Below are 22,794 nucleotides of genomic sequence, written 5' to 3'. Positions count from 1 at the left end.
TTTTATATAGTATAGATTTTTGAGTATGTGGTGATGGATGGAAAACCATATTTCACTCGCCTTGTTGATCCTTTGTCGACAAGAATCCCAAGTATTTAACTTGATGAGCCTTCAGAGTAGTATTGACCATTTCTGGGCTCCTGGCTTAATTTTCTCATTAAGATCATGAAGTTTGAAACCTAAGATCTTTTTTCTGTTAAAGTTTGTGGCTGCAGTGCTGTTGGGACCTTGCCCGAAGGCTGTGACGCTTCTGGGAAATGCTACTGTAGGCCTGAATATGATGGACTTCATTGTGACCAGTGCAGTTTTGGATATCACTCCTACCCTCACTGCCAAGGTATATCAGTATGAGAAAGGATTCATAGGAAAGATCGATTAACTGATACAAAATACAAATGCTTGTGGAAGAATCTTTGCAAATCTAAATCTAAGGCTATCATACCACTGTTTTACCATGCAGGGTCCTGGCCGTTGACATTTTATACTTCAGATTTATCCTTGCACTCTAGTTCATTCATAGATGCTTCCTTGTCTTTTTGGCCATTGCACTATGAAAATAAATCATCATTCCTAGCAAATTCTGGTAGCCGATCAGAGGTTGAGAAAATGTTGGAATTGGGTGTACTAGATCTATTAGAATTTCAGATATTTCTTGGATCCATTTCCCTTCTAGTTACCGTCTTCCTTAATAATACTTTGCATCTGGTTCAGCGTTGTCACTCTTCTCTCCATCCCCTGTTTTCTTGCACAGTGGGTTGAACCTGATGTCCTCAGTGGCCTTATCATCTCAAGGTCAGGTATTAGTGACATGGGGACTAGAAGTTACCAGCATTTTTAAACATGGACGTAGGAATCTGCTGGCTCCAGCAGGAAGAACAGCTTCCTTGGGAGGAAATGTTCAGCTATTAATTGGGCAATTAATTAATTTGTTTGTGGTATTTATATCCCAGCTCCTGCTTATAGGGAGTCTTCCCAATTTTATCCCCATCACAACCCCTTTATGAAGTGGGATGGGCTGAGAGAGAGTGACTGGTCTAAAGCCACCCTGTGAGTCCATAGTTCAGTTAGAACTATGGACTCACAGTTCTGTTACAATGCATGGTTTACTCTAAGGCCATAAAATGGCACTTTTCTACTGTTATTATTTAATTCTTCCCAGAATGTCTTTATGTGCCTTCCTCTTGCAGCTTGTTCTTGTGACCTTCGGGGCTCAGTAGACAGTACTTGCAATCCCATTGGTCAATGCAACTGCCGTTCAAATTATGTTGGCCAAACATGCAACCAGTGTGCCCCAGGCTTTTATGGGTTTCCTTCTTGTACAGGTGAGTCATCTGTCGGATTCAGCCTGCTTTTGGATGTAGAAGATGTATCTTGTTCCATATTGCAAGTTTCTGCATTGCTACACTGAATTTTCAGTAGGCTGTATTCATCCTGATCCCATATTTTTACTTTTCATTAGACTGTCTGAACTGCAAGTCTGCTACATCCTTGAATGTTCGGGAGGAGAAGAGGGCTCATAATTTAAGACAGAGTATATACTGGGGTTGTATAAAACACAAACCTAGCTTGTAGCTACAGAATCACAAGTATTTATTTGGAACAGTCTTTACAGAAGCCTGGTGATGTGGGAAATGTAGCCGTTGATTTCATAAAAGTAAATAGGTATTGGAATCTTGGTTGGTTGTACTATTGTTAATGAGAGGTCTATCTTAAGTACCATGTTTTCCTTTTAAAGAGCTGTGAAACAGCTAGAATACATCCAGATGTACCATTCTCTGAGCTTTCTCAAACTGTGTCTTTGGATACCGGTTCCACTCATTCACCAACATGATTTAGCAGGAATGGAGAGGTTTAAATATTTATGACTTTATTGTAATATCATTCTGATTTTACACCTCAGGTGCTAGTCTGGGACAGGCTAGGATTAAATTAAGATGCTGAATCAGGGTATAATAACACTATGGTTAATGAAAGCAGAGAGTAAGTAAGCAGGTTCAATCATAGATAACAACTTTGTCTCTGAACTGTGGCTAATGAGCCTGCTCAAATTCAAATCTACAAACTAAATTTGTCAAGGTTGGTTGATAGTGGTCCAAATTGGTCCCTTGTTTATACAATGAAGTCAGAGGTGGACAGGGGTTATCCACAAGAGGAGGGAGGGTCAAAGAAGGATGGCAGCTGTGACTGCATAACTGGAGTCCTGCCCCCTTTTTAATGTATGTTGGAATGCATGTAAAAAAGGGGCAGAACCTTGAACAGGCCATCGCTATCACCATCTTGATTTTTTTTTTTTACAGCCCCCACCCCTGTCCACTGGATGTAGAAGTAGAAGTCAGTCATTGAGACTACAAGATTCAGTTCTACCCATGTTATTAGCTGTATTCCTCATAGTTAATGGGGCACACAAATCTGAACTGCCAGTAATCACTCGTGGTGCCTGTTTAAATGTTATTGCTCATTGTAAAAACATTGCTATAGGATGAAGTAGCTCTGAGTCACCCAGATGATAACTTCTAATTCTTTTTCATATGGAAAATCTGAACCATGGACAGCTGGCTGAGCATTAGATTCCAGTGCTGATGGCAGCCTACTTTTGAAGAAGCTTAAAACTCAGATTAAATTCCCTTGGTATAACCTGCAAGGATGCTTGCAGTTTTTGTTTTTATTTTATTCATCAACATCTGACAATTACATAACATCATAGACTCAAGCAATGTGATAGGAAGGCATTAATCATCCAAAGTTTTCAAGATCATAAATCACTCCTGAAGTTGTAAGACATTCCTTTTCTTAGCTAGCCACAGTTTATTGCAGTCTTTGCTACTTCAAATTCATCGCACCCTTGCTGGTCCAGCTTAGCATGATGCTGTTGAGACCCGAGAAGTGCTTTTTTCAGCCATCAGTGTTTACAATTCAGTTGAAAAGTTACAAAGAGAGAATATTATCTGCCATTTCTTTTGACTTAATTTTTACTTTAGCTCTGCTTAGAACTCAGATGGCTGGTTTATTTTAGACCAGTAGAGTCCTTGGGGTTCTCTGAGCTTGGTTGTTTTCTTGCAGACATTTCATTACCCAATGTTTCTACGTCTGCAAGAAAACAACCAAGCTCAGAGAGCCCCAAGGACTCTACAGTTCAACCCTGAGCTATATATATTTTCTTCTATTGGTATTTTAGACCAGTTGGTCCTGTCCAGGGGAGCTGAGCAGTTCTTTGTTCACATGATGCATACAGCTACTCTAGTTTGTCCTTTCCCAATGATCTTCCATATCTCTGCACTGAGAGTCACCTGCTTATTGATGCCAACTCATGCCTCATGTCTCTATAATCTTACAGAGAAGTATTATTAAAAAATATGGGGTCGGAAAGAAATATCCTTTGCCTGGAAAGTTAAAATAACAGTTCCCTAGCACCACCTCCTGAAACAGATGCCTCACAGCAACATTGTAGATTAGGCTGAGAAATGGTCCCAGGGACAACTTAGTGGCATAACAGAGATTTGAACCAGGATATTTCAGTTTCTAATACTTCTCGGTGGCTGCATTCAGACATTCTTTTCAGATTCTCCAAATCATGGTTTTGAAAGGGTGGAGTGGGTTGGATTCTTCTGTCTGTATTCTTTCCTTTCCTTCCCTTTCTTGTATGGATTCACTCTTCTCTTTCTGGGTTTGTGATCATTTTAATTTATTATGATCCTAAAAAAAAGGTCTGGATATGAAAAAGAATTACTTAGATACAGCTGTGTATGGATAACATGACAGACGTACGTTTGTTACTGTCCGTTAGTGGTGGGAGAGAAGTTAACACAAACTTCTCTGATTTCCATTTCCATAAACTTACCGGCAAATTAGAGTCTGTTTTATGTTGAAAGCCACCACATTTTTCTAAATGCTGCAGGGCTGTTCACTAGTAAAAATTGTATAAAATGTGTATATTAGGTAAAATGTGTAGAATATATATTTGAGAAACTTACAGAAGAAAATGTGTTGTATTAAAGGAAATGGAAGGAAAAGTCCGTATATAGTGCATATAACATGCATACATTAAGAAAAATACCTTTTTTAAAATTACAATAACAAAACTGAGAAACTTGAGTAAAACCAAACTTGACAGATGTCCTCATCCTTTCTATCAGCCTCGATCCAACAAAATGAATCATGATTTAATTTTTACACCTGTGATTTCTTCTGTCAAGGAACCAATTTATGTATCACGCTATTTTTTCTATTCTTATCAATTCAGTTATTTAAAATATCCATAGCTTTTCAGATTTTTCTTTGTGATGTAATCCTTGTTACAACAACAGAATAGTATTATATTATCTTTTCTCTATTTGATGATAATACAGTATTATAAGGTATTTTCTGTAAACCAGTGATTTCTCTACAGTTACAATTTATAAGCTGCCCAACTCCCAGTGACTCTTTCTAGATAAGTGATATATTTAATTGCTTAGTATTGCGTGAGGCAGGCGTCTTTATTCTTAGGGCTTTTTGTTGTTTATTAGTTTTTTTATTATTTCATTGTTCACCAACCTTTTGAATTCTTGCTATGAAATATAATAAAATGGGGGGAAAAGATTCCGCCTTGTAGGCTGTCACCTAATCATAAAATTTTACATGCACACCTACATGAAGAGAGGGAGAAAGAGAGAATATATTTTATCAGAGCAACTTCAATATAAAGGCACACATTGCTAGTTTTTTACATGGTCAAAATAAATCAACACAATCTTTGAAGTTTGTCCCTGCTTTGTATGGGTTTTACAATTGCTTATAAAATGTTATTGACATCATTCATTTGCATCACCTCTAGGCTGCACGAGTGATCTTTCTGCATCTTTTCCAGCTTGTCACTGTTCCATAGAAGGCTCTCTTTATGGCACCTGTGATCAAGAAACAGGGCAGTGTAGTTGCCGTCCTGGAGTAAGTGGGCTGCGCTGTGACACCTGCATTCCTGGGGCGTATGGATTCCCAGACTGTGAAGGTAACTCAGACCGCTCCATATATTTGGCATCACCAGGGTTGAATCTTGGATCTAAATATTGGCCTATTTCAATACCTATTATACCAGACAGCTTTGCTAATCTTGTTTTAAAATGGATTTACTCATAGTCTGTAGTGCTGAAATTAAAAAGCCCATAAAATTGTCAGTTTGGTAGCTGAGTTCTTTATTCAATATCTTAGCAACATAGTGAAGTTTTTGCTTTATGCATTAGTTTGATGTCCCTTCACTTGGAGGGACTAATTTTTTGATCCCTGAAACCACTTTTCTTCTAGGCAGCTAAGGTAAACCATTAGTTACTCTGGCAAATCCCTACTAGTAGCTCATGTATCTTCCTAGGAACAGTGTGTGATGAATATTTTTTTTTCCTTAATGTCTTCTCTGATCTGTGCTTGTTTGTTTCAGTGGGATCTTGCAACCCTGCAGGGCTTGTACATGAAGACCATTCCCTGCCCATGGTACGTCTCATGACTGCTGAACTGAGTTTTGATTCTTGTTTATTCATCTCTTATTCAATTACATGCTATAAGGGTTGAATGCAAAGTAAACTCACCATCAACAACCTGCATTTGGCCATGGGTTTCACTTGGAGGGACTCCTTCAGCAGTCAAAATTTCAGTCATGACATGTTGCTTAAAGCCTACTGACAAATATTCATTACAGGTTCACAAACAATAGAAACACAACCTTTTCTTGCAACAGCTTCCCAGTGACTGGAGTGAGAGAACAGATGCTGAAGAACTTGTCAGGCATTACTTTTCATTCAACCCTTGTACATTGCACATTAGAGTGCATATTTCATATCACGTAACCTACAAGGATAGATTGTAGTATAAGGCAGTATCTTTGCTTCTATCCAACATTACTGTTGTTCTGGCTTGATTCTTTGGTATATACTTTCAAATCTCTAAAGCTCTGTCTCATTCATCTTTACCTTTTGGTTCCCCAGGGTTCCTGTGAATGTCGGGCATATGTGGAAGGTGAAGCTTGTGATAAATGCAAACCACTCTACTGGAATTTGACACCAGATAATCCGTTTGGATGCATGAGTAAGAAATGTCCCTTGTTGGTAAGGATTAGGTCCAGGATAGCAGACCCCTTAGTTCCTTCTTCCACCTTCTGACAAGTGAACTTATCAGCAAGAGGCAACAGGAATTTGTTAGAACTCTGACTCTTGGCAGAGTTAGATTTCCAGAAGATATCAAGATGGTTGAAATCTCCCATTGTCACTCTTGGGAGCCTCTTTGAAAGACAGGCCACCTGAGACCAAAAGGGCTCATCCATAAGTTTTGCCTGCCCATTTGGCCTCACATGAAGTCCCATAATGATATCACCTTTGTTTTACTCTTCTTTTCTACTTACCCAAACCCTCTTTATAGAATTTCCTTGCTCCAATTTCTGCATAGGCATATATGTTTGCTTTATGTACAGTGCAGCTCTCCCTCTCTTTCTGTTGAGTCTGTTCCTTTTAAAAAGGTTGTAGCATCCCAAGGCTGAGTTCCAGTCAGATGTGTCATCTCACCATTGATGCCCATGATATATTTGCCCTTTGAGTTCAGATGCTTCCTATTTGTTTCCTGTACTCTGTGCACTGGTGTAGAAACATCTGAGATTGAAATATCTGCTGCTTTGCTTTGTGGTTTCTTATCAATCTCCAAGTCCTTCCTCTGTGCTCAAGTTTTCCTCGTGTTTCCTTCAGTGGTGGCCAGCCTTTGATAGTTTATTTGTTCCTGAGCTTTCCCCAACCTTCCCCTTTTGCTCTAGATCCTCCTGATGAGATGATCTCTGTGAATACACTGGAGAGGACTGGGGATAGAGGAGAAAACGTTTGATGTGGGTCAGAGGCAAAAAGAACCACTATTTTCTGGAAATGCTTAATGTGGAAAGGAACTAAATATAGTATCATCGTTATAACTTAGAAAAGGGTTGTTATCTGTGGATTATGAAGTCCTACCTTCTATCAAGTTCTCAAATACCAAGACAGGGACTGCCCTCTTGCTATTCCTTTTAGTTGGAGAGGCACGGGGCCTTAAGTTGTCCAAGCAAGCTAGCTGCTTGCATTTTGAACTTTATCAGTACAGACAAACGCATCAGAACAGAATACCTGATGTTGCAGAGCAGCGAAAACCGTAGTATTGACTTCACAATGGGTTCATGGACCAGGCTAAGCTATAATTTGTGTTTTTATTTAATGTATTTATTGAAGCAATTTATTTGGTTGCCCAGCTTATAGCAGGGACTCTGAGCAGTGTACAAGAAATTGATGCCAAGCAACCATAACAACTAAGCCGTGTTGTATGGCCAAGTCTTGTTGTATCAACCAAGCTGCAGCAGTTTGAAAACTATGGGTCACGGCTTAACCGGTATGTTGTAGGAAATGTCATTATGGCTTCTTCAATAAACAGGCTCTCCAATTGTCCTTTTCTGTTTTCCTTCAGGCTGCCAATGCAATACCATGGGAACGATGGCAGGTGTTGCTGAATGCCAACAAGTAAGTTTCAGGATAAGCCTTACTCTAGCCTTCCTCAATTGGATGTCCTTTCAACTTCCATTCTTCCCTTTGGTCTGCTAATGGGGAATTATGGGAGTAGTAGTGCAACACAGCTGGAGGTTGGGAAAGCTGCCATAAGTTACTCCAAGTCAGGTCTTTCTGATGGTTTGCAGGGTGGCTTATGTTGGTCCCCATTTTTTAGTCAGGCAAATTAGCAAATGGTAGCAAGTAACATTTCTGAGATAATTTCATAGAATCATAGAATTATGAAGTTTGAAGGGATCACAAAGATTATCTAGTTTAATCCTCTGCAATGTGCCAGAATAGCAGTTAAACCATCCATGAGAGCTGGGTGTCTTTTCTCTTGAAAACCTTCAGAGATGGAGAATTCGCAGCCTCAGTAGGTCCACCGTTGAACAGATCTTGGTGTTAGGAAGTTACCTTTATATTTAATTGAAATCTAAGTACCTGCAATTTCTATCCATTATTTCTTGTCCTAGTTCCTTTCACCCTGGAAAAATAGATCTTTAACATCTTCCCTGTATATGTACCTGAATATGTACCTGTATGGTACAAAACTTTACTTTTAATATATTGGTACTATAATATGAATAGATTTCTTTGCTCATTTTGCTTTGTATTCTTTCATCTTTAAACACACACTGCTTGTATGATAAAGCCTGGCGTGGTCATAGTTGGTAATAAATATTAATTGATTAACCAGTCACTTGAAATGGGTTTCATTCAGTTTGCTGGTTTCTTAAAGGTTTAACAAATATGACTATGTTTTTCAGACAATTCTGTCAGCAGTGGGGCTAGAAGAGTTTCAGCAATGAAACTGGTTCTGTAGGGTAAACAGACCTGTTGTTGTAACTTGTCACTTGTGGCTTCTTTCTGATTTCCGTAGTCCATATGCAGTCAATCAGTCAATCAATCAATCTGTCTCTTAGGGCAACGGACACTGTTTCTGCAAGCCAAACATTTGTGGCCAGATGTGTTCTACTTGTAAAGAAGGATACTTCAATCTGGAGAGTGGTAATTACTTTGGCTGTGAAGGTACATAATTTTCTACCTTTTATAACTGTTGTTAAATTAGTAATTGGGAGAAGACAATAAGCTGTACTTTCATCAGCCAGAACTGAGGAGAATCATAAAATCCTAGAATTGTCAGAGAGCATTTAGACCATCTAATCTAATCAAACTCACTGCTCAATACAGAATCTGAATTAAAGCATCCCCAACAGTTTACTGCAGTTGCAACCTTGGCAACTTTAAAGTGTGTGGACTTCAGCTCCCAGAATTCCCCAGCCAGACAGCAGAACACTGGTTTACTGTCTAGCTTCCACCTGAATATATCCAGCAGAGAGGGGTCCATCATTTCTCTGGGTAATTGGTTTCACTACCTAATTGCTCCTTAGGAAGTTTTTTCTTCCATTCAGCTGACATTTCCTTCCTGTAACTTGAATCCATTATTCCATGCCCTGCATTCTGGAATGATAGAAAACAGGTATTGTTCTTCTGATGTGACATTATTTCAAGTATTGGAAGTGTGCTATCATATCCAAGGTATATGTTCAGTGTGCCTTTGCAATTACAAACTAACTAGGTCTGGCTCCTACTCTCTGGTTGTCCCTGTTACTCTTTCCTGAGCCTTGATCCTGTGGGATGGGTATGTGATCATATAAAAGTGAGAATATTAGAGTCTCAGTTTCCTCTGGATAAAAGTTCGAGCTTGCTTTCCTCAGTTTTTGAGAAGGGCAGATTAAAGTCTGTGTGGATGCCTGTCTAGACAGTTCCCTCTAAATCTTAAAGGAATAAAAAGAGTTCAGCAAACCACAGAGCATTGTATTAAGAGCATGGAGTGTACAGCCCATGATATACATCGCAGAAGAACTAATTGCTGAAGTTGGCTGTGCATATAGTGCCAGGGTGACTTCTTGTCCTCCATTTATAGTACAAACATAAGCGTCCAAGTGCTGTGAGGGCAAAGCATGCTTGCTGCTGCTGATTAGATATCTGAGGTTCTATCCTTGGATGGTACAAGTGGCTATTTTACAAGCAGAGCTGGAAAACTTTATAAGTCACTGAGTGATAACAAGCATAGTATCCAGTATAGTTAAGAACTGGGAAATGATAGAAACAACTCCAAGCCAGGCTGGAAGTCAACATGAAAATTGATATAATGGAATAAAAATAGATTTCCAACCTGCTGCCATTCCCTTTGGTGCCAGATGTTGACGTATGCTACTTGGGACCAATTGGCAGTTATAGAAGATCAGCATGTATGTCTTCCTGCAGGATGCCGCTGTGACATCGGTGGATCGGTTGGTCCTTTGTGTGAGGAGAAGACGGGAGCTTGTCAGTGCAGGCAGAATACCAAGGGACCTACATGCTCTGAGTAAGAAGCAGTTGCAATGGATCTATCATAGGGTGTACTGGGATGTTAAATTTTTAACTCTTGAGTATCAGGTCTGCTGTTGTTTGTTTGTGGGATTGAGAGTATGAATGAGCCACTAGGGAAATAGTCCTGATGACAAGAGGCAGAATGAAAAGGTCTTCAATACTACATTTTTGTTGCTGTTGTCATGATAATACACATGGCTTTTAAGTTTGGGCAAGGGGAAAAACTGAATAAAGGGGGACATAAAATTATGAAAACTCTGCAGAGAACTGTTAAAGAAATTTACTTCTGTATCCTTCCACTCCCCAGTGTGAGATTGTGGGTTTATCCTGTGAAGCTACCTAACAGTAGATTCAGGAGGGGCCTCTTCTGTTACATTCCAGTGTAACTAGAAAGAGAGCTCAGAACAAGCTTATTTAGAGAGTGAGTAGCAAGCTTCTTCCTTGGCTGAATGCATCCTTGATATACTGTCCTTGATTTACTCCCAGGTAAATGAATGGTCACCAATGGCGGCATCTGTAATATATCATTATGATGTCAGAACAATGAGATTTGCATCATGGTCTTGTTGTGCAAAGGATGTGATTATATACTTGCATGTCTGATGCAAGTATGTAAGTTATGTCATTTGTATGATGATGTCATGACACATCTGTCATCATTTCCCCACCCCGATATCCATAGTCACATGGTAGGTAAAGAGATAGGTTGTAGTGATTTCCTTTGCACCACTGAAACAGATGCCTCAGGATCACACCATATGGAAGCATCTTTCTGTGCAAAACTTCACATTATGTAAGTGCTGCTCATTATTCACTTACTTCCTTACTTTAACCCTGATTCTGCCAATTTACTGCTTGTTACAAGTTTGACGCACTTTGTTAAAAAAACAACCATCGCCATCCCAAACAAAACATGCAAAAATCCATAGTATTTATTTAATTCTTCTGGGCAAAATAGGTTTTCTTGATAAGAATGCAAATAGATTTGGGGGAGTTCTTGGGGAAACGTCAACTGTTGAACTGATCCTAAACGTACGGCATTTGCCTGCTTTATGATGCAGAAAGAAGCCATGTTAGTTAGTGTATTCCTTAATTTTTATCTGCAGACCAGCAGAAGGCTATTATGTCCCTGACCTTCACCACCTGAAATATGAGCTGGAAGAAGGGACCACAGTGGATGGCAGGCCAGTTCGCTTTGGCTACAGTCCGTTGGAATTTGAGGATTTCAGTTGGAGAGGATATACACAAATGTCTCCCATCCAGGTATGCTTCAGACCTCTACATCTTCCTTGCGGGGGTATGAAGGACAGTTTCCAACACTGGCATTTCAAATATGCAAAGCACTTCTCTATAGCCCAAAGGGCAAAAGTCACGTGTTGATCATTATATGTAATTGCTGCTCACTCTACTGTGTGCTGCAACTGCTCAACATCTCTACACCGTATGGGCTGTCAAAAAGCAATGTACGATTTATATAGGATTTTCATGGCTCTCATTTATATGGAAGTGCTTTATCTGCTGGAAATTTAAAATATTTGATATGGCTTTGAAAATCTCCAAGAGGTTTTCCAAAAGCACAAGGCCAACAGAGCCCAAAGTAGATAGTTGCTCCTTATTGTGTTGCTTACTGAGAACACCTACTTGGACCAAGATATTCCTTAGAGTTAGCAAAAGGACAGCTGGATATATACACTTAGAAGAGAGTGGCTAGGCAGGAACTCAACAGGTTTTTTTTGTTTTGTTTTTTAGTAAGACAGCCCAAACAGGTCTCCTAAGGGGCCACTCACCCCACATCCTCTTTCCCTACTCTGTGTTTATAACACCTCCCTGTTCCTCAAAGGAAAGGAAATCCTCCACTTTTCCTATGCAGCATGTGGCTTTGGTTGCTTTTTCATCTGCTGAAGATTGCTGGCATTTTGCATGCTTGAATGTTTTTTTCCCCTAAGGTTGAATGACTAGGCACTGAGGAGTATAACATCTGTTGAATTTGCTTTCTGGAGATGCATTTCCCTTCTGAAGCCTGCAGAGGTTGTAGAGTGTGTGTCTACTTGTGCAATATATGTAGTTCACTGGCCATTTTACTTTAAAGTTTTGTTCACTAGAGAGGTGTCTTAGAATAAGGATTTTCTCTGCTTAAGACTTTGAACTTTCTCTCCTTATTCACTTCCATGAGACACGTTCACCTTCATTCCTGCTGTTGATGTTTAACAGCAAGAGATTGACCAATGGTCTTATTCCACAGTGTAATTATTGTTCTAAAACTTTGAAAGAGCTTTAAAAGGTTGAGTTTTTCTGTTTATTGCTTTAGAAATATCTAACCTGCTAAGAGATAAGTAGATTCTTTATTTAGCATTCCTGAGAATGGAGCTTAAACTGGAGACCCCATCTAATAGGTATTCCTTTTCATGTAGATAAGCTAATTTGCATGGATTCTGAATATGCATTTTCCAGGAGATGCAAATTGCACAGAATTTTGGGCTCATCCTTTCTTATTATAGATGTGAATTTGCTAGAAACATTTATGTGACTGAGAGTTTAATAATTTTCAGAATAGGTACTTATATTATGATTTTAGGAGAGAGAATTCCAGAGCTCACTGAAGTATTGTAGCTCTAGAAGGGTTATAGCAGAGATATGCAACCCTTTGGGGTTGGTGGGAAACTTTGGAATTCTGAGAGCCTTTGATAAGTGCTCTGACAAAATGGTTGCTATGGAGTACCTTTCCCATTCATCATGTGGCTACCATGGGCACATCACACATCATAAAACACTCATTTACTGTAAAGAAAAAATGCTGAAAAGTCCCCCCAACCTAGGGGTGCCGTATCTCAGCTGAGCAATCACTGGATGGCAATAAGGAGTTTTCTAAATCTCTTTGCTGCTGTCTGGCCCAGCCCAGCTGTGACAGTCCTACCTGAATCCCTTCCCCTTTATCTGGGCAGCCGGGCACAGTTCTAAACAAATTGCTGAGCCGCAGTGGGTTATTTTCTAAGCATGTTCTCAGAAATAGAAAGGAGGCTTCACTGATTGAAGCGGGGCTCTGTGCTTTCAGTTTTTGTAGCAGGCTTTGTGAGCACCTAAGAAAAGTCCTAGAGGATCGTACCAAAAGCTCATTCGAGTCCTCTTTTCTAAAGTGCCCATTAAATGCCTTTGGAAAGCCCAGGAGCAGAGCCTGAAGCCACCAGGGCCTGAAGCCTTCCTTCACCAGAGCTTTTCCATAGCTTATCTTCAAGGGCATAGGCCCATGAACCTTGTCCCATTACAAAGCCATTGAGAGTAAACTACCCCTTTGTCTTACGTCCCTTAAAAGCCATTGAAATTCATGACCGTTGTGTCATTTTTAGTTTGGTCCTGTGGGCTTCACTTAAGAAGTCTTCTTCGTTCAGCTTCTCTCTGTTCTCCTTTCCTCTCTCTTTGGGTCTTGATTGTGGAACGTGTTTTCTTGGCAGGGCCGGGCAGATGCCCTAGGGCAGTGTTGTCCAAACTTGGCCACTTTAAGATGAGTGGACTTCAACTCCCAGAATTCCCCAGCCAGCATGGCTGGCTGGGGAATTCTGGGAGTTGGAGTCCACTCATCTTAAAAGTGGCCAAGTTTGGACAACACTGCCCTAGGTGAAGTGTGCTATGTAGTGAACATTTCAGAGCTTTAGCCCTTCTCTAAGAGCAGAAGGGGGTGGCCTTAATTCTTTTGCTGCTTTGGCATGCTGCTTTTGGGAGTAGGATTCCGGGAGTGCTGTGCTTAAGCTGGCGGCTGGTGGCAGGTGATGGTGGAGGTAATTTAAGGTGTGCTCTGCTTCTCTCCCCTTTCTCTCCCACCAGCCCAAGGTAGTGGTGACCCTCAGTGTGAACTCCCCTGACCTCTTCTGCCTCGTCTTCTGCTACATCAACCAGGGGCCTGCAAATGTGGAAGGGAGGGTCTCAGTCCTTGAGGAAAGAAAGTTTAATATTTATGGCAACTGTAAGTGCATTTTTCACTTCTAGACTAACATCTTCCAACCTCTACCGATGAAGGAGCCAAATTTTGTTTTTCTGCAAAACAGCATGTCATCCTCCTCCCTTCCCCTCCAAACCATAGATTTTGATCTTTTCAAGCAACTCCCTCCTAAAGCAGTGGCAATTGCGAATGGGAGGGAAACTAGAAAGGCAGACAGGTAGAAAGACAGAGCAGGCAGCAGGCTCAGAACTGCCTTGCAGTGATATGAGGTGGTGTACTTCTTGCCTTTTGCAGAACAAAGTCAAGGTCGCAATCCACGTACGAGAAGGAGAGCTCTATCTCTTTCATGTCATCTTGAGATACATTAATCCAGGAAGTGCCACGGTATTTGGCAAAATCACAGCTTCTCAGCCACGAAAACGAGGTAAGGATCCAGATTTGCATCCATCCCTTTTCCACAGCTGACTTGCTGTTCCCTGGAAAACTTGCTGAGTTTTCTCCTGCTTTTCACATTCTCAGGAACACTTGAGATTAAAATCCTGTTTGCTTTTACCAAGGAGCATGTCTGATTGAAATCAGTGGGCCCTTTGAGTAAACATGCACAGGGTTGTGGGGTACAGGTAGTCCTTGACTTATGACCACAATTGGAACCGAAGCTTCCGTTGCTAGGCGATGCGGTTGTTAAATGAGTCATGCCTGATTTTACAACCTTTTTTGCCCCAGTCGTTAAGCAAATCACTGTGATTGTTAAGTGAATCATGGGGTCGTTAAGTGAATCCAACTACTCCCATTGACTTTGCTGGTCAGAAGCTCCCTGGGAGGGTCACAAATGGCGATTACATGACCCAGGATGCTGCAACTGTTGTAAATACGTGCCAGTTGCCAAGTGCCCAATTTTGATCATGTGACTGTGGGGATGCTGCAATGGTTGTAAGTACAAGGACTGGTCGTAAGTCACTTTTTTCTGCACTGTTGTAACTTTGAACGGTTGTTAAACAAATGGTCATAAGTCAAGGATTACCTGTAATATCAGCTGAGCAAGGATTATTTTTTTAAAAAGCAGTTATTGCTTCATTTATGCCCTCTGCAGACCAATTAAGATTTTCACTAAAAGTTTGCCTGAAGATAGGCAGCTTTTGCTGACCAGCAAAGCACTTGTATTTATCTTTGCCAGTTTTCATTATATGTACAGTTGAACTCATTCTTTATTTCTGCGTGGCAGAAGATGCCATGAAAATACTACCCTTCAAATAATGAGGCAGATACCATTTTTTAAATTGTGGGCTGTATCTAGGAAATGCAAGCATTTAATTTGCTCTGAATTACAGGACTATGAATTGCATTTCAAAGATAAAGTAAGGATCCTTTTAACCCATGCATTGGTTTGAAGAAGAATCAAAAAGAAACCCTTTTCTGCCTCCACAGTACATCTAAGTAGAATGCGAGAAAATACACTGATATTCATTGAGCATAGAATATATTTATTACTGGCTTCTAGGGGAGGTATGGTGAACTGAAGATGGCTCTGCGAAAGCAAAGCCGATGCCCACGGCAAAGACCAAGGAACCAATGAGTATTCCTTGGAACCTCTCTGGATAAGGGAAGGACGGGAGATTGCCCATGTGTGCTCTAGACAGCTGCTTCTTGCAAGGAAACTGCAAGACAGCAGTTTTCCATGGGTTTGAGCACCAGTAGAGAAAGGGATTATTCATCTTGTTCGCAAACATGGTGGAGTCTTTTAAGGGACACTAAGTTTGCAAAGATCACTTTCTAATCAGTTTTGGAAATTGCTCATTAACTACTTGCAAGCTATTAGAAACCTTTGGAAAGACAAGTTTGCAAACACCAGGTAAGTTTGCCTTCAATCTTGCACGAAGGAAAATTTTAATCATAAGCTTAAGAATTTAAGCAGCAAAAAGCTAAATAATATTTTGATGTTAGAAAGTTATAAACGAATTAAGGGTCCAGATAAAATTGGAATATTGAAACTTCTACAATAAGATTTTGGAATTAATTATAAAGAACAGCTTTTTATGGGAAATAGATCCTATTTTGGTTTTTACAAGACATAATAAAGATAAGCAATTTTATGATTTCAAAAACTGGACGCTAGAGCAGACTGAAGTTTTTAGATAGAGGAAAGATTTAAAAACCTGTACAATGTTGCATAACATTATAACAATAAACATACTGAAGAAGACTTTTGAAGAATGGAATCAGAAAATAGTAGCCACAATATCAACAATGACAGTAATGATGTCTGCTACTATGGATAGACAATGTTCAAAAGATGTTATTGAAGAAATGACAAATGTAGAACAAATTTTATCCAACAAGATAGAAATGGTATCGAAAGTGGATTTACAACTGACAGGCCAAGAGAATGACTTAGAAAGGGATGCTTCACTGGATCTACAAAAGAAAGGTTTTGACTGAGGTTTTAAAATTTAAAAGGGAAATACAAATGACAAACCAAGAGAATGACCTGGATAATTTTTTTCCTATTGGATTTACAAAAGAGGTTTGTTAAAGCCTTGAAGAACACTTATTTGAATGAACTAAAGATTAAGACTGTTAGAAGTAAAAGGAAAGAATATAAAGTTGGTTTATTTGATCAAGGTTAAAACAAGATATGTTGTCACTTCTGGCAACCCTTTATGGACTTTCTGCTGACACCAGGACTGAAAAGATGATGCTTTATGGATTTGTTTATAGATACGAGATGGGATACAGGATGAAGAGATAAATGGTAACTTTAGAAGGGGTGAAGAGTCATTAAATTTGTTTGTATTTGTTGTGATGAAGGTTAGAAATGACTTCTTTATATATTTCTTTTCTCTTTATTATATTCTTACTTTTCTCTGTTTTTCTTTTTCCTTGCACTTTTTACTCCTTTCTATTCTCTTTTCTTTCTTTAAATTTAGATTTTACTTTTATAATCAAAATTCTTAATAAAAATTATGTATATAAAAAGAATTTGTTTATTCCTTTGTTTTCATCAGCTCAGCTTAAGATGCTGATTCTTATTCTCAAAAAGCATATCCTTTTTGAGGGCAAGCCTTTGTATCAGCAGAGTCCAGTTTCATAAAAGTCGTTATGGATGAGGCCTTTCTGTTTTGGATTATCTGTCTTTCAGAGCAGTTCTACAGTCTGCTTGATTTAGAAGGTAAATTAGCTAGTATGCCTAGGTATCCAATAGAAGTCATGATGCTGTCAAGGTGGTATCATGGCAGTGTGACATCATGGTGCAAATGGCACAATTAATGTTTGCATCTGTCATGTCAGTATGTAATTCACATAATTTATGTGGTGATGTCATAACGTGTAACATCACTTTATACCTCACTTCCACATGAATGTCTATGTTGGTACAGTTGTTGAAAAAATTATTTTTAGGGCCTGATAGCTGGAAATGCTTCTTCTAGGCAGCCTTTGTTAAAAATGGTAAAATGTTGTATGGAAGGAAGACATACAGTATTTATGAATATTTTATCAGTTATTTGGTTCAGATTGATATAGTTAACCAGCTGTATCTCTGTCTATGGAGTTACCTAGTGTTTATTCACCCAAGAGTTGTTGACTACATGATGGCAAAGATGTTGCCTGTTGAAGTTTCAAGCAGCAAAAAATTTTTTTTACAGAATGTGTAGCATTAATAAATAATTAATAATTACACATCCATATACATTTGCACTAGCTTTTTTTATTTACTTATTTCTTTCAACACGGCAACTCAGACAGCAGTTTACTTTGTACCAAGTAATCTTAGAATGAGCATTAGATTAAGAGGTATGTTAGTGCTTCTGTATCCAGAGAAGAAAGTGAATGAGATGATTAATAAACTAAGGATTCATAGGGTTGGATCTGGGAAGTTTCAGACAGACTGCAAGGTTATGGAAAGCTATGTTACATCTGGAAAAAATGTTTGAAATTGAGGGAATAGCATTAATGTGAACAGGTCAGGGACAGAATATTAAAATCTAGGTGTGAGACAACCAGCTCCTTGTTTGCCTCTCCTTGTTCCTGTTGGATGGGCTGTGCTGGTGAAGAGGTGGACCTAGGAGTGCCAGTAGGATCAGTGTGAAGGCAGCAGCATGGCTGTCATTAGAAAGGAGATGATCAGCATGACAATGACTGCCTTTGCCAGTTGACTGATGTCTTGTGGAGCATCAGGTAGATGGGCGATAAGAGGATGGTGGGCAGAGCCAGGAGAAGTGAGGGAGTGAGATCCCATGGAAGTTGTGAACATCGAATGATGACCTTCACCACACCACCTGCCTCTTGTATAAGCAATAGGATGATTTCAGAGAAGTAAAGCTGTTGCCATCTGACTAGCAACCAAGATATGGCTTTGCTAGGTGGACAGTATTTTTGACCATCAACCAGATATCAATGGAAAGCCTTTGGCCTCAGCAAAGAGGGGGAAGGAAGCCTGGAGCCAAGTCCCTGGTTTCCTTCTGCTTGAGCAGCTGTTTGGATCAGGATATAGACGGGTGGATGGGTGTATTGAAACCTATTTGGCTGGACTGAAAACTCCCAGCAAGGAGGTCAAGAAAGGTTGGGCAGCTAGATATTGGAGAGCTACCTCCCTGGGTCCAGCTGAGAAGGACTGGAGCCAGTGGAGGACTGTGATTATAATATCTATCACTGTGATTATATTGCAATTATATCTGTGATTGAGAGCCAGCTTGGTGTAGTGGTTAAGACACTGGGCAAGACACCAGGAGACCATGAGTTCTAATCCCACCTTAGGCACAAAACCAGTAGGGTGACTTTGGGCCAGTCCCTCTCTCTCAGCCCTAGGAAGAAGCAGGCAGTGGCAAACCACTTCCAGAAATGTTCCCAAGAAAACTGCAGGGACTTGTCCAGGCAGTTGCCAGGAATCAACACTGATCGAAGGCACTCTCCCCTCCCAAATATCTGTGATTATATTCTTATTAATAATAATAAAATGTATTGGCCGCCCAACTCCATTGGACTCTAGTACAGATAGCACCTCCCCTAGAAGTTCAGGGATGAAGGAAAGTAGAGGTCCTGGGCCTGGTCAGCTGTGGTCATCTGTCTTAGGTGGAAGACAAAGCAGTGCAGTGGAAGTCTGTCACGTGCAGACAGAAAATATTGAGGAGGAGATGAAGCGTATGCCCTGGGTGTTAGCAGGAGGCCATCTCTTGTTTGGGATAGTTTCTAGATCAACACACTGGAATATATGGGAGATTGATGAGGGGTGAACAAAATCTTCCACTTGATTTACGTTATTGTTTATGCAGGAAATTGGGCCTTGAGTTGATTTGATCAATATATTGCTCTGAACTTTTAGCGTGTTTGCCTTTTCATGGCTAAAACAACCATCTTTCCTTAAAGGTGTTAATGGGATGAGTTATCTCCTTTTCCTCATCTTCTGTCCTGAGATGGATTTTAATTAACAGCCATTCCAGTAAATCATTAGGAATATTTTATAACTCTTTCAATGTAATTAAAATGTAGAAGCAGGATACACAACTATCTCTTCTTTCTGCAAGAGTTTTTCCTTACCTTCCAATAGGGCTACATTAAGTGAGACAAATTTACTGCTTTCCACATTTACAAAATGTACCTAAGAGAACCAAATCCTCTACATAAGCAGAGAGATGAGAGAGGATGAGTAAGAATCAGAAGGAAAGATTGGAGTTACGTCCATGCAGTGCTGTTTCAAATGTTGGGTGCTGATTTATTTATTTGATCAGTATCGATCACTGGCAACGTATGTACTGTCAAGTTGTCTAATAACATAAAAGTACTATAGCAATAAAATCACTGGAGCAGGGTTTCTCAACCTTAGCAACTTCAAGATGTGTGGACTTCAACTCCCAGAATTCCCCAGCCAGCTTGCTTGCTGGCTGGGAAATTCTGGAAGTTGAAGTCCACACATCTTAAAGTTGCTGTGGTTGAGAAACCCTGCACTAGAGAAATAAAACAGCAATGGAATATTGTAATCATATAGGAAGCCAATTGTCTGGTTCATCCCATAGGGTTGCAACATTTCAGAGAGTAAATTCCATCCAGTAGCTCCATGTAAGTGTGGTATGGAGAGAGCACGTTGATCCAGAAATCTCTCCCAGGCCCGTTGGTCATATTTCATTGAGTCAATCTGATGTCTTTGGAGTAGAGGTTCTTCGTTGTAAGCACCATTGCTATTAGTGAATGAAGAGTACTGAGAGCTTCTGACAAGAGAGTCTATTCAGAACATGCTGATGTTGGGTATGAGATTTTCTCTCTTGCTTTTGTTAAGCTAGATCACTTAAGTTTTACAAGTTGACACTACAATATATTGATGGAATCCTGAAGGTAAATGCAGGATTAATGCACAGACCACCATGCATATGGAATATGGTATAGCTGATAACCACCACATAGAGTACAATTGGTGCTGGCCCTCCATTTTCAGCCCAAGGCAAAGATCATGCACACTTTCATATCCAAGTGAAAGTCAAATATATATATCTTTTCCCAACTGCAGGTACTGAACAGACTAAGCAGATTGTGTTTGGGCCAACAAAAGAGCCAACGTTTGTCACTGTTCCTCATCACAGCTTTGGAGAACCATTTGTGCTGAGTCCTCATGTTTGGTCTCTGATCATTGAAGCTGAAGGCGTCCTGCTGGTAAGACTGGTCCTCCTTTTCCCCCCATGGTCAGGATGGAGGCAAAAGGAACCTGGGTCTCATATTTCCATTCTTCCTTCTAGGATTATCTAGTCCTGCTACCCAGCTCATATTATGAGGCTCCTATATTACAACTCAAAGTATCAGATCCTTGTACTTATAGCCCAGCTCCTGAACATGTGGGTCAAAAGTAAGCCTTCCATTTTCATTTTTTATCATACTTCTGTACTGCATTTGACCTAGAGTTCACTTGGGATGTGAGGACATGGGCAGTTTTCTGTTGGGTTAGCTGAGCCATCCATTGCTTGCTTTATTTAAAAAAAAGAACATCACAGGAGTCTCTAGGTACTACACCTACACAGCCTATGCAACTGGAAGGTAATGCACGTGTAGCCAGTCTTGTTGGGAATGCCAGAAAGTGAGTAGTGAAAGCTGATTGCTGTCTCCCGTAGTAATTATACCTTCTTTTCTTTGTAATGGTCAATGACCAGTCCAAAAATCACATTAAAAAATAATCAAAGCAGCCAGTTTAGAACAGAGGTTCAGGTTTATGATTGGCAAGTAGACACTTGTTAGGAAGAATATAATAACAAAGATGAAAGGAAAGGGAAAATCCCCTTCAAATCAAATTCAGCTAGTATTTTCATGGACATTCCAATGTAGTGTTCTTGGTAACCATGTGGAACTGGTTTGCCATTGTCTTCTTCGGGTGTTTTTTCAGTTTCTCAGTCAAGCCTGAAGCTGTGGGATTTCTCAGAGGTCCAAGTAAAATAATAACAATTGAAAAAGTAAAATTGAAGTAAAATCAGGTCTGACAGATGAGCTTTTTGAGATAAGCCAAGGTCAGCTAAGTGCTGCGAAGTCTATTTTAGGCAATTTTCTCTTCAAAATATTTCTCCAGATTTTATTTGGGTAGGAATTTGGCCAGGATTGAAATAGTACTCATAAGGACTGAAGTCCTACACACAGACTTTTTAAATCCTGTGAGCACATGGGCTACAGGAAGTTAACTCTGTTTAGAAGTGCAGTGTTAATATTGGATGAATATTGCTTCTTACTTTGGGCCTATAAAATACTCGTGTTTTTTTTCCAAATAGCCCTGTAAGTTTAGGGAACAGGAAAAACCAATGTGAATCCTATTGTATCTCTCCCATCCCTTATTTTTTGCTTCTGGCATTCTAAAGACAGACTTGAAAGGGCATGTGAAATGTTCCCCTTTTTTCTTGATCAGTGATGGGAAATGTCAGCCCCTTGACCCATTTTCATGCTATCTGATTGCTTCATTTCTCTAAATGCCGTGATGTCTTGCCATACCGGGAGAGAGAAGGGGTGCTAGGAAGAGTGAGAGAGATAACAGTGGTGTCAGAGAGAAAAGACAGAAAAAGGGATAGAGGAAAAAATGAGAAACAAAGACAGGGCTCTGCCTGTATAATCCTCTGGCCATATCCGCTGTTGATTTTGGCCTGCCCACTGCTGACATGCGTTCTCCATCAGATGATTCCCCCAGAGCAGTGTCGTTCTCAGTGTCAAAAAACTGGCTGAAAAAAATACATATTTTATCTCAAGATGAAGGGGGATATCTGCTGCTTCTCAAAATAAAGAAACTGTCTTGAAAGTGGGAACCTGTGAACCCTTGAAGAAGGGTTGCATGCATATAGGTATGAGCAAACTAAATAAAATGCTGATAATTGAAGATAATTCTGCCCGTACTGACTTTTCTTTTTTTCCTCATTTAACTGGTAATTGGACAGTAGGAGAAAAAAGTTCTTTTCCGTTCTTTCTAGTTGCTATATATATAAGTATGTGCCTGTGGAGCAGTTCCCCTTTGGGTCAGGGGAAGATGCTTTGTGCAAGTTGGACAACAACTTACCAAGACCGTGTCCTATACAGCAGATCTTTCCTACGTACCCCAAATTGGTGATGTGCAATGGTGCTCATGTAAGTACTTCCATTCATGTCAAATCTTGAGTTAAAGCTTCTAGCTCCAATAAAGAATAAAATTCCTGAGGCTTTGGAATCAAAAGTAGCCCTCCCATTGACATTTTTAATGCATTAGAAGGCCAACGTGATTAAATGAATGAAAAGCATTCGTACTCAGTATCTTTAAACTAAATTAGTTTTAGCTTTGTCCTGGCTGCATCCACGTTAGATGGGACATGGTTCCCAGAAGCCCTTTGAAAGTTGGTACTGAAGAGCTCTTGGTGTAAAAAATTGTGCCTCTCCCCAATGCTTATCTTTATAATACAGCATTGTTCCCAGGTAGGGAAACATCCTTTCAAGTTCTGTGTTCTGGGTGTGCTACCATTGAAGGGGGGTCAAGATGGC

The 22,794-nt window shown here is 39.9% G+C and overlaps 1 protein-coding gene across 1 annotated transcript in view; it reads left to right on the top strand.

The window, feature by feature from the left end:
• LAMA5 (laminin subunit alpha 5) overlaps positions 1-22,794 on the top strand; it is a 188,098-nt gene that overhangs the window by 97,363 nt on the left and 67,941 nt on the right. Inside the window, exons 14-26 of the mRNA XM_088153275.1 lie at positions 203-337; positions 1,188-1,322; positions 4,847-4,984; positions 5,408-5,460; positions 5,952-5,982; positions 7,441-7,493; positions 8,444-8,549; positions 9,792-9,891; positions 11,003-11,159; positions 14,125-14,254; positions 20,327-20,469; positions 20,553-20,659; positions 22,254-22,407. Of these exons, the coding sequence (XP_088009401.1) occupies positions 203-337; positions 1,188-1,322; positions 4,847-4,984; positions 5,408-5,460; positions 5,952-5,982; positions 7,441-7,493; positions 8,444-8,549; positions 9,792-9,891; positions 11,003-11,159; positions 14,125-14,254; positions 20,327-20,469; positions 20,553-20,659; positions 22,254-22,407 (1,442 nt within the window). The remainder of the gene's footprint in view (positions 1-202; positions 338-1,187; positions 1,323-4,846; positions 4,985-5,407; positions 5,461-5,951; positions 5,983-7,440; positions 7,494-8,443; positions 8,550-9,791; positions 9,892-11,002; positions 11,160-14,124; positions 14,255-20,326; positions 20,470-20,552; positions 20,660-22,253; positions 22,408-22,794) is intronic.

Source organism: Python bivittatus, unplaced genomic scaffold (genome assembly GCF_059951505.1).
Source record: "Python bivittatus isolate LINGU-HERP-01145 unplaced genomic scaffold, Pbiv_v1 ctg000700_np1212, whole genome shotgun sequence".
NCBI lineage: Eukaryota > Metazoa > Chordata > Lepidosauria > Squamata > Pythonidae > Python > Python bivittatus.
Note: the sequence above shows the minus strand (reverse complement) of the source record. Positions and strands in the feature narration are given on the sequence as shown.